This window comes from Argopecten irradians, chromosome 15, assembly GCF_041381155.1.
Source record: "Argopecten irradians isolate NY chromosome 15, Ai_NY, whole genome shotgun sequence".
Lineage (NCBI taxonomy): Eukaryota > Metazoa > Mollusca > Bivalvia > Pectinida > Pectinidae > Argopecten > Argopecten irradians.
Window position 1 is genome coordinate 4,271,892 of NC_091148.1, and position 13,187 is coordinate 4,285,078.

The 13,187-nt window shown below is 35.1% G+C and overlaps 1 protein-coding gene across 1 annotated transcript; it reads left to right on the top strand.

Annotated features, from left to right (window-relative positions):
• The first annotated feature begins 7,706 nt into the window (after nt 1–7,706).
• LOC138309145 (rhodopsin, GQ-coupled-like) lies at nt 7,707–12,635 on the top strand. The gene is made up of 3 exons (XM_069250298.1): nt 7,707–8,699; nt 10,074–10,185; nt 12,155–12,635. Exons 1-3 carry the CDS (start codon nt 8,022–8,024, stop codon nt 12,517–12,519), a joined length of 1,155 nt encoding a protein of 384 aa, XP_069106399.1. The 5' UTR covers nt 7,707–8,021; the 3' UTR covers nt 12,520–12,635.
• The last annotated feature ends 552 nt before the right edge of the window (nt 12,636–13,187 follow it).

Here is a 13,187-nt window from a genome sequence, read left to right on the forward strand (position 1 = left end):
AACGCTGCAAATGTTTAACATCGATATGCATGTATAACGCAAAAGAGTTTTCACGGAAAAATGAGAACAATACATAAACGTCCTTGGTTATGCATTGCTATCATTTCTTTCCCGTCAATCAACCATCATTGTTTTGTAACCGTATATCAACCTACTTATATATTACCGTAGGATTATCTTCGTATGACAAGGGTTTTTGATATGATTAAAATGGGAGAAATCAAAACTGTGATATACATTGAATTTGTTTATCGTAAAGGATCGTAAAGGTCGGAACACAGCAGGTGCATGGTGTCATTCGACGGTCGATGTTGTCAACAAGTCGTCACGAGGTACCAGGAAAGCAGGGGTTCAAAGTTCAAACACTCGACCGATCAAAACGACCAGAAAGCCACACACGACTAATGGAATCTCGATGTATTTATTCAACACTTACTGCTATTATACAATGATCCAGATAGTGTTTAACATGACGCATTTTGATGCGAAATATTCCTTAAAATAATTTGTTGTTATGTTTATTTAGAAACTTATTTACATTGATATTGGTAAATTATGCCACCTGACAGTAATTCTTATGAAGTAATGATAAAGGAAAATGTACTGGTAAAATTACTTACAAAAATCAGATGTAATTAATCTTAAGCTAAATTTCTAATTTTGACAAAAAACTTTCAAAAATTCCATTTTTGCGTTTGCCAGTCTCACTTGTTGTGTTTCCATTTGATACTCTAAGAATCATTACAAGGTTAGCTTTTTGATATTCTACAAACCAGTACTAGAAAGATGAATAGGAAAAGTAGTATGACGTACGTAGTTCAATAGATCACTGTGTAGAATCCGAGCCGGAATCTGTATGTTTGGACTGTGTTTCGGATCTTTCCGAAGTGAGCCAGATAATACGAGGGTTTTGAGATACCAAAATCCCACCTTCTGAGAATGGAACTAGTGGGACTAAGTCGAGTACCACATGGCGAACCCGATAACGTTTGTGCGGGACTAGTATCTCCAGTGGGAATGGAACGTAACTATTTGTAATCTTCCCACTGAAATGACGTTAGCGCTGGATATCATCTGTTGACGTCATTCCATTACCAATAGAAATGTTTATTGTAATCACGTGGTACATGTATAATTATAATAATTCCCATCATACAGTAACAGAAATCAAGTCAAAATATTACGTTTCAGTTACCAGTACCAGGTGGGCATAATCGACGGCAAATCATACTTTACCCACTTTGTGTTGGTATCTCGAAGTCAACGTATTGGGTAGGGTTATGTTAGCGTGAAATTTAATTGATCTTATTCTTTTTTGACTGGGATATTGTGTCGGGTTAATCGACGTAATAATGATTGAAAAGAATGTACGGATAACTTCATATTTCCAAAATTGATGCAGGATCACAAATTCATGTACCTTTTCATCAAATACTGATTGTACTTTTGGGTGTATGGAATCTCTTTATACCCTAGTGGTGTCGTGACTGTTCAAATGATGATTATTTGACAGTCTTCAAAACACTGTGTTAGTTGTCTTATAACAAAACCAACAAATCTAAACATACTGTATAGTTGCTAACTTTCGCGGATGCAAACTTTTGCGATTTACTGTTTGACATTTATTCGTGGGGTATTATTTTCGCGAATTATCTTTGTAGATTTTATAAACGACTTTGATAAGTTTTTCGAATGATTGAAATCGCAAATTCGGATGAATCCGCAAAATTTGCTAAATTGTAACCCCCGCTATTATTAGCCACTATACAATACAGATAGCGACACGGATTCTATATAGTGTGTATCATCGACTAACAAAACAATTGCTAATGCATACAGAGTAGTATTACAAATCAAACAAATCAAACCGGCTTCATACAGAAATCCATCAAAGAAGTAGATTCGATAAGGGAGGTAAGCTGAAAATCAAGTGGAACTTATAATAATTAATAGTAGAAATATAAACAAAAGTTTTCATTAATATGTAAGTATGTTAGGAGAATCAAAGCTAAAAGAATGCCGTTTTTCATGCAAAGATGCGATGAATTTTTTTTAACACATTGTATTAGTCACAAGTTCAGTAAGTCCGTTTTCAAGGATAGGTTTATTGAATAAGGACATTACAGGAGGCCATTTCGTTCACGTTACACGACATATCTTATATCGGAAATAAGACCTCTTTTGGCCACAGAAGAATTACTTTTCTTTAATTTGCAATATGTTCGTATAAGCCTTGGGTGGTGTGCCGTTTTAAAGTCTGTCGAGAGCACCCCTCCCTAACTTATAAAATAAGCTAGATGATATAACGCTTGTCCAAGCACATCATTCCTTATATTACACCTAGAGGAGCTTAACTGAAGACATGGCGTGACACACCCAGATTATGAAAAATGTATCCGGTTTCTTGCCGACGTTATATTAATTTAAAATGATATATCAGGAATGAAAAAACATTGATGCATTAGACGTATTTTGATAAGGCGAAAAGTGCTAAGTCAGTAAAAAGTACATATAATACTCCACTCTGAATGTATTCGCGGATACTCTATACGCTATTTCACGTTGTCACATAGCGATTCAGTTTAATTTTGCAATTTATTTGTATTAATATTAGTATCAACGATTTGTGTTCATACACTTTTGTTTCTATGATTGAAACTATTGCTTTGATAAAGGGAATAGTCGGACAAAGAAGGTTAAAGTCGGTAAAAACGATGGTAAGATATGCAGTGTAATTCGTTTCCCAGTCACCGCTCACATCGTAGTGTTCTGTCGAACATCGTGGCTACATGTTGGTAGATCCGGCCTTCGTTTACCACTTGCCGTAGGGTTATAATTGCGCTCCATTGTGCTGCTAAATATTTGTCTACTTTCATATTACTGTTCGTATCATATTATATAATCGGGTTCGTTTTGTGTGTCTTGATAAGGGGCAGGTCGCCTCGAAATTTTGACATGTTTTTGTCTACACGGTTGGAATTACTTCTTTGTCCCATATTTACCATTTGAAGTAATTCGTATCGTACCGATTTACGTTTGATGGGATCCCGTGTCATTTGGAAAATCCCGTTGTCATTACCTCTTTGACCAGTATAATTGTGTCTGAAATAGAAAAATAAACTATTCCATCAAAATCGCGCTGCGTCCGGATTTTTTTTATATTATAGGAACCCTAAAAGGTCCTCTCGGCTGACAGTATCTCTATTGACATTTCCACACAGCCTCGTTTTCAGAGAGTTGGACGAAATTATGTTTTAGAACCGTGCTAAATTTACACGGGGCTTTTCCATAATTTTGATGGTCAAAACAGGACAACATAAACAGAACTTGACCGTCGTTTTAGTATGCAAGGACTTTTGGAAGTCCAATGAATGCATGTAGATTATAGGTTTTCTTTGTCCGACCATTCACTTTAAGAAAAGTGTGCGAAATGTATTTGCTTGCAATATACTCACACAGAAGAGAATATGCATATTAAGAACTTTAAACTCATTTGTCCAGTCGCAGACATCAGAGAGAGGAGGTTTTCTTTTCTCGGTTCCGAACTAGTTAAACATATCTTGCCCATTTACATCTGCTGACAGCCTACATGTCATGAAGGTTTTGAATCTACAGGAGACAATAACTTGATATAGATAGGATCGCCTGCCGTAGTTTTTCTACTCTCCGCTAGGCTTCGCTCCGAAAATACAACGACAGGTTAGGGCTATCTTTTTTGGGAATTTAATTGGCTAATATTTATAACGTTCAGGGGATATTCCTTTTCAAAATGGCGTCTGTATATTTTCGCGGAAAAAATAGTAATTTTTGGAATTGGTGACCTCTAGTCTGCTATACAATGGTAAATTGTAAACAGTATAAATTATGTATTGATGGAATACAACTTTACATACCATTAGTTGGGTATTGAACATTGAAGCGCGAAATCGTCTTTTGAAACAGACGCTCAGGGGTTTTCCGGTACACACACCATGACGTCAGCGTAAAACAGCGAACTTCAGATTTCGTACGAGAGTAGATATCTAGTCGTTGAATTTAAATTGTAACGTTCTTAAACATTTCAAATACCTTTTCAATGCTGAATGCTTCCTAAACAATATCGAACTTCATTTTCATCTCGTTGCCATTGTAAAAAGAAGGGAATCCCGGGTCTAAATGAACCTAACGATTTGTTGATTGAATTAACCAATGAGAATCATTTTGGTCAGGATAATGACCAAAATGGCGTCCCAGACCTGTCTTTGTATTTATGAGCGCAGCCTAGCAGAGAGAATTGGTACTAAAGCAGGTAATCCAGTCTATAATTTGATACTGTGAGACTCGATGGTATTACTATGTAAGGGAGATCGGTCTATTTCACTGACTTTTAATCTTATCATCATCTGACGTTATCTTTCCGTTACCTTTTGCATTTTTCATTTAATCATTTTGTTTTAATTAAAAAAATACAATTCACATCTGACACATTATTTTAAACTCGCATAGAAACACCGTTATTTAGAACGCAATGGCCTACCTTTTGCCTAAATTATATCACTGTTTGCCTAAATTATATCACTGTTGTCTATATATTATATTCATAATATTTGGCTCTCATTGACCCTTGAAAGGCCGCTGTGATTAAGGTATCTTTTCATATTACCACAAACCTTTCTCCTACGGTTCGTGAGTTCGAATCATATGTGGAGCAATTGCCAGGCACTGACCCCAAGTCAGCGGTGTTTATCCGAGTAGTCCAGCTTTCCTTCAACACGTAAACCTGGTATGCCGTATAAATCATCCTGGCTGTTAATAAAAACATAAAAAAAACATTAAACACATACAAAACCAAACCAAAAATAAAATTTAAACTAGATGCGCATACTTTAATACCCTTTGCTTAGATTCGGGCCATCAAAAGTGATTTGTGTGAGTTCAGAAATAGCATTTTTCATGACATCCGCTATAATCGATAAAATTATAAGGTAGTGCTAGACCTTGAATTATGACAATACAATATGGTAGATCTGTATGTGGCTTCACTGGATTACACATTTAAATCCTGCCTACATTAAATGTGAAAAAACAACGCGATCGAATTTCAATAAACTGCTTATTAATATCATTTTACCAATACAATCTTAGGAGAGGAATTTATATAAGCTTAAGTTTTGTTTTCCAATAATTACTGTATGTATTTATATGTGTATGTATATCAGTGTTCTAAACGCCCACCATTAAGAATTAAACCAATGACTGTATAATTATAATTAATTTGTATACCTTTAGTTCAAAAATTTGTATACCTTTAGTTCAATCACAACCACCGTTCCATCAGAATTCCACCAATCAGAATCTTTTTTACAAATCATATACACGTTTAGGTCAATATCACATTAAATTAATCGTCTCACAGTGTATACGTATATCGTATTATTCTTTTTATAATTGAAGATATTCAATGTCTTGAGGGAGGGGTCGATTTAAGGTATTTAAAAAAAACTCCAAACCGTGGTTCTTTAGTGGAATTTTGTAAGTCTTACTAAAGAAGAAAATTAATCGGCTTATAACTGAATACGATGTCTATAAGCGTTAGACACTGCCGATACTCTTCTGTGATTGATTGTTAACTTTCATGTCATTGAATCCCGATCTGATTCATATTTTGGGGATGGCGTGTGGTAGAGAGTTCAATGAGGATTAATGTAGCTCCGGCAACGCCCTTATTTTGTTGATGATATAAAATCATTAATCAATAATAAAGATAGATTTTGATACAGCTACAGTGCCACGGGTCAAAACGGGTCAACAGTTTATCATTATGTGTACAGCTAGGCTCGATATTGTGTTGATCTATAACGGGTTCTCGTGTTTAAACCCCCTGCAGTTTTTATTTTAGAATCTTAGCGTAGGATGATACAAAACGTCATTTTCGGAATAAAAAATCATTTAATCATATTTAAAGAAATAATCAGCAACAGCGACATATCAGAAGGCCTCAGTTACTGAGTTTCAATGCCTTTGAAGATTACAGAGAGCCACGCCCACATGCATCGTTATTCAATTGTTTGGTGTACATCAAATGACATGTACCTGTCTGTCTCATTTGTCATGAGGGTGGCTATGATACTAACCCCTTGGATATCGAGAATGTAAGGCAGCGGAAGAATACAATCAATGCCTGCCGAAGCTGATTATCGGTGTATGCGATATGTCCGTATGGATCGTCATCAACTTTCTATGTTCTTCATGTTCCAATTTCGTATTCATGATGTATTCGCAGTTCTCCTTTAATCATGAACTCCATAGCATGTGGACTGTCAATTATTTTAAAGTTACTGGCTTCTATTGTACGGATTTTTTTGTTAAAACCTTTTTATCAAAGGCATTGTGCGGCTTTAATTTCGTTTCTATGTATGCAAATCAATGGTTACAAGAGTGAAAATAACCAACAGGGACAACATAAATAGGAAACTGGCATATGTTTATATCTGACACTGATTGGTATGTCATGATGTTGTCGACACAGGATCTTACTGTTTATAGAAAACAACATATTTACATACAAACTATCTCACCTCAAACATAGCCAGATAAGTGCAGAAATATTGCCAAATTGTGCAGTTTTTGTTAAAAAGCATAAAACTTGACAAAAATGATTTTTTTGCCCTCTGGATAATTACGAATTAGCTTTATGACGTCACTGGCGGCGATTTTCAAAGATGTCGGCCAATTTTTTCGAAAACCTCATTATAGATCTATGCTAAGCGATATTTCTGATTTTTTCCAACTTTATTCATTCCTAATTGAGGTATCAATGAAACACGAAATATTTGAGACTTTGATTTTAAAAATATAAAACAATTTTCAAGGAATTTTTATATAAATTTCATTTTGACGTCAAAGATGGCCGGCGAATTTCAAAAACTTTGCTATAGATCAATGCGTAGCATTTTTTTCTGATTTTTTTTCCAATCTATTCATTAATAGGATTTTCAGGATTTTGCGATTGCCCAGCGGCCAAAAACATTTCTTTTGGTATATACTGTATTTGTGCCAAGTTTCATGCTTTTATCATAATGTGCACAATTGATGCATTTATCTGCTCTTCTAATATTCCCGTCAACATTTACAAGTAACACTTCGGTGTTAATAGTTTTAACAGTAATACCTAATGGTAGGCCTGATGCTTACACACCAAGTGACACTCGTTTCCGTATACTATTAGCATGCGACTTCACATATAGATTGGACGTCAAAACTACTTGTGACGTCATAATAGTTTTATTACACGTGTGTCGTACGATATTTATGACATGGCTGGACGGGTCATTTATGTGATAAAAATGCATACATGATATCACTAGCCTAACTTGGAGTTAATACGCGATAATGCCATTTTGAACAGTCAATAACGCGAATACCTGGTGTCTGTGTGTGTGTGTGTGTGTGTGTGGTTTTTTTTCTTTCATGTTAGATTTATTTGAAATTAATATCATATTTTTACATGAAACTCAAGGGAGCTAGCAACCCAGAGGTGAAGGGCTTATGGTAAAATGTCGGGACATTTTAATCACTCGACCACCGCGGCCCCTAATTCATGTTATAGAAGAGCTAGATATCAAGGTATAGATGTATATCAATGATATGATTTCTGTTCTATCAATCGATTTGGTGGAAGAGAACACACGTGGTACTTTACTTATATGCCTACAGGTAGCCAGACACGCGCACACGCAGACTAATATATATATGTGTGTGTTAATGTATATAAATCATGATAGATCTATACGCCAAACCCATACTTACCTATAAGCTTCACATCACCAGTCTACCATATAATGCAACTGTGAAGAAGGAAATAGAGGAACGTTACCACTTGGTAAATGGTAACCTAAAATGACGTGTATATAACAACTCGATTCTGTGTCAAAGCTTTGGTAGTGATTCACTGAAAATGTGACAAACTGTGTAAGCAGAGATAAGTGTGCGATACTTTATCTAACCTACCAACTATTGTTATCATTTTGGTAGCGATTAAGATGGACAATAACGAAATAACAACGACGAATTTATCACTTCAAGTCAATGCGTGTGACGACTGCTATTCAATGGACACGGACGAGGACTATATGCAAAAAAGCGTGCTGCATATCACAGCTATATCGATGCTGTTTCTGGCGATGTTTGGATTTTTCTTCAATAGTTTGTTTATTTACATATTAACTACACATACTAACTTAAAGAAGAAGAACAACCTTTATGTCATAACGCTATGCATTTCAAGCATACTGATTGCGGTCTTAGTTGTTCCGACGCTTGGCATATCGTCACTTGAAGACAGATGGGTATTTGGTAATATTGGATGTTCCTTACACGGGTTCACAATGACGGCTTTTGGACTATTTCAAATATTTATTGTAACAGCAATGTCAATGGAAAAATACGTGATCGTTGTGAGAAATAACTGGAATTCATTTGTGTCGATAACAGGAACTAGATGTTCAATTGCAGCTTGCTTGTTGCTCGGAGTTGCAATTGGGAGTTGTCCTATCTTGGGATGGAACTCTTATAAATTGGAGGAACAAAAGATTTCCTGTTCCATTGATTGGTCAGACAAAAGTAAAATGGCTCTCTCCTATACATACTCAATCCTGATTCTGGGCTTTGTGGCGCCGTTTTCTATGATGGTATTCTCATACGTCAGTATTTTCATGGAGGTTTGTACAGTTTGTTTTCTTGAACTATGATGTAAGTACAGTACAACTTTGTTATCTCGAACTTTGCCGTAAGGACAATAAAGGCTTTTTTTAACTTGAACGGTTTCGCTGCTGTAAGTATAGTAAGATAAACTCGAAGCTGGAGGTAAGTATAGTAAAAGTTTGTCAACTCGATCTTCGAGGTACACTACAATGAAACTTGAGCTTTGATGTCGGTACAGTAAAAAATTATCAACTCGAATTTCGAGATAAGTAAGTAAAAGTTTGATAAATTGAACTATGCGGTAAGTACGATAAAAGTTTGTTAACTAATTTGATGTAAGTACAGTAAAAGTTTGTTAGCTTAAACTTTGAGGTAAGTACGGTAAAAGTTTGTTAACTTGAACCTATAGAAAAACTGTAAACCAACTTATATTTCGCGAAGGATGAGAAATCGTGAAACTTAATCACCGCAAAATGAGTTAAAACGCGAAATTAAATTAAAAGTTGTTGGACGTGAAAACGAGAAATTAAGTCGCTCGAAAGTTAGTTGTTGAGCATTATAACGCAAAAAATAGTGGGCTTACAGTAGTTGAATATCGCTAACTCTTATAACTCGAATAAATTGTTTACTTAAATACAGAATATGTTCAAGGAAAAAGTAATATGATTTCATCGACTTTGAGCAAGATTACCGTATTCGCCGTAATTAGCGCCCTGAACGCGTAAATAATTGTAGCAAAGGGGATTCGTGAACCAAAATGTAAGTTGTGGGCGAAAAGTCAGCCAGATATATCTGTACTCATACTACATTGATATGTTACAGTATAAACATGCACATGACTTTTATCATTTACTCCGCATTATTATGTCATGATTCACATGTAAAAGATTCGCACGTTCATATAAAATGGGATACAATGCTGATGTAACATGTTGTAAAACCTTATTAAATCCATGGAAAGGGGCGTTTATACAACATCAAATCTACTCCAGAAAAGGAGAGGGGCGCTTATAGATGAGGGGCGCTAATCACGGCGAATACAGTAAATGTGTGTTAACTGACAATTTTAGGTATACCCATTAATTGATTAATCTGTTATTAATTTAAAATGCATTATCTATGGAATCTACTCCCAGGAATGCAAATACAGTTTTCAATGGGAATGAACTTGAGTGAATCTATTCAAAAATGTATTTGTAATGATAGCATTTTCGATGCTATAATGATAAAAATGGGTATTACTTATTGCTTTTCAGTTTTTTCGTTATACAAGTATATGTAATGTATATAACTGCCGATTTTCGACTCTTAGAGTAAAATGAACGTTTTCTGTTTATAATGTTACCCGTGTATATCAATAATTGACTGTATCCGATTTTATCGTTTTACAGATAAGGGGTCACATCTTTAACCTACGGGCGATGCTACGGAATAGCGGGAAGTGCTATGCGAACATGTTAAAGCGAGAGGTCAAGGCCATTAAGACCATGCTTATTCTTGTGTGTACGTATTGGCTTATACGTATATGTATATATATGTATCTATGTATATATAGATACCATATAGCAGGTTATTTTTGTGCGGATTATATTTTCGTGATTTCGCGCGGATGATATTTTCGTGATTTTGTGCGGATTATATTTTCGTGATTTTGTGCGGATTGTATTTTCGTGATTTCGCGCGAATTGTATTTTCGTGATTTTGTGCGGATTATATATTCGTGATTTTGTGCGGATTATATTTTCGTGATTTCACGCGGATTATATTTTCGTGATTTTGTGCAGATTATATTTTCGTGATTTTGTGCGGATTATATTTTCGTGATTTTGTGCGTATTGTATTTTCGTAATTTCGCAGTTCATTGCTAAAATCACGCAAATTTCATGTGCGAAATTTTAAAAAGTGATTGAGTCATATATACCCTGAAAGCCACGACGCGAAAAATCCAAATCGCAAATACATGTATTTGATTTTATCATTTTAAGTAAGTAAAATCGGGGAAAAAATTGATCCGCGTGAATAACTGGCTTTACTACATATTTTAAATTGAAATATTTAATATTTATGGTGAAAATACATGTGATATTTTTCATCCAAGTCAAAATATCAGTTTTGATTTTTCCATCAATGTTGGTCAAACAGAATAAAGCATTTATATGAAAACATGGTTTTGGCGGATATATATTTTTGTGCCTGTACATAGAATAGAGACATAAAAATGTACTAAATAGAATATCTCTTGTTTCTTGATGAACAACAGTTATATTTTCATCTTGTGTGGTGAAACTTTGATATTTTTCACTTTTGCTTCGCACTCGTGAAAGATATGAAGGTATCCATCTGCTCAATGGAATATAAGTGTTCTTCATCAGGAAATAAGGAATAACCTCTAGCTATCCTGCAACTGTCCCACATACTGACCGATAACATACTGACCGATAATTACTGCCGGATAATGACGGATAACTACTGCCGGATAAACTTGTGCTTTATCCGCCAATACGATCACGTGGATTTGTTCCATATCTAACGGAACTTTTTCGAACTTGCGGTGAATGAAACTTCATTCAGTCCCGCTAAAATGTGACGTCACATTCATCGGAATGACGTCATTCTTACGATATCGAAAATCTCGTATGGCGGTGTCGTCTTTTTCTTGGCTCATGGCAAAGGTATGTATTTGTAAAGTAATTCTTTAATGTGTATTTATTGTTTTTTGAGCATTTCCATTTTGTTTCAGTGATATATCACGCTGAATTGAATTACGGGTACTGTTTGCGAATGCGCTTATTTTATTCCACGACAGTAAAATGGAGCACACTCTCATTCGGTTTAGTGAATTAATCTTTACCTCCGCATCAAAGAAGCATCTCGCTTCGAGCTAAACAAAGTAAATAACTGTCAATTTGGTTTCGTTTGAATGTCATAATGGTTGCAGGAAAAACAGAATACACGCTTAGTATATTAAAATACAAGTTTTATTTTGGTGCTCGACACGGAAAGCCGAGATGACACGGCAAAGCCTCGTCAGTTCGGCTTTCCTAAGTCTCGCACCAAAATAAACCTTGTATTGTAAGATACTTACCATGTATTCTCTATATACGGAATTGGTACGGATCTTAAATGAGTGTCGATTTCATACGAAAAAAAATGAAGCGATTCGAAGAAGTTTTGGTTTTGTTTTCAATTTTTGCAAAAAGACCCGACAAGATAAAAATATCGGTTCAATATTTTTGGTTTTGAATTAATCCGGAGGTCTTGTATTCCTTACAAAAACATTATTCTATTATTATTTCATCAATTTCCATTTCTTTTTTTAAATCAGCTTTAAAATATTTTATTAATTAAATATTACGCCCTCTTAAAAGATATGAACATATCTATCAAATATTAAATGCAGAATTTGAAATCTATACACACAGTATTACTTTTCAATGTTCAGATTTTTGCTTTTTCTTATTTTTATCAACAGGTGCATTCCTAACATCTTGGCTGCCATATGTGATCATCAGCATGTACGCCATGTTCAACGAAATGACGTTTTTGAATCCCTGGCTGAATATGCTCCCTTCGTTGTTCGCGAAGGCTTCTGTGATTTGGAATCCAATCATCTACCTTTTCATCAACAAGTCTTTCAGAAACGCTCTAATGGATAAGATACCAGTTCTAAGAAAATGCCACAGTCTACTGAGGGACTCGCAATCACGGAGCGAACCGTTCAGTAACGAAACAATGCCTACCCCACTGTTTAGCAAGGAAGGGAAATCCCAGTCGTTCGATCAACATCATACGGTCCGGGTATCGAATGCTGCCCAGGATGCTATAACTATATTATAAGAATTTTAAACGAACATTTTTTACAAGCAAGAATGAGGGAGAGTGAGGTGGTCGAGGGATTCAGGTGCTTTTAAATAAAAAGAAAAGTAATAATAATCATTGCAAAAAAAATAAAATTAGAAAAAAAACTAAAGGGAAATAGAAAAAGAAATAAATTGAAAAAATACGTTGTACATATTATCGCTGTTATTCCCACCTAATGGTATATCTTTGCCTGGAAGTAAGTCTAGTACGCCCTTAACAGACATTGTCTCGTATAACTGTGAAAAGGAGGCTAAACACTAAACAAGCAAGGCTGTATTAAACAGATTAAGTGTGTCTTTGTGGTCTCCTCCGTAAGTAGATCTTTATTGTTCAAATCAATATATATAGGTATACATGTTTCTCAGCTGTAAATAATGAACAAGTCATTGTTATATGTATGATTTTGTTAACTGAATCCATCGTTTAGAACAATAGACGAGCGACCGTTTAGTCCTATGCATCCTAATGGGAATTACAATTCACTTCTCCGTCTCATAAAATGCATTCATTTCATTTTGTGTCCATGTTGTGGAAGAAGTGTCTGTGTCTTGTGTATGTAAAATACATTATTTTTCAAAATTAAATCATCCTTTCGAAATGAAATCATGTGTGACTTTGCGACCCGTATTTATGTCCTATTCTTT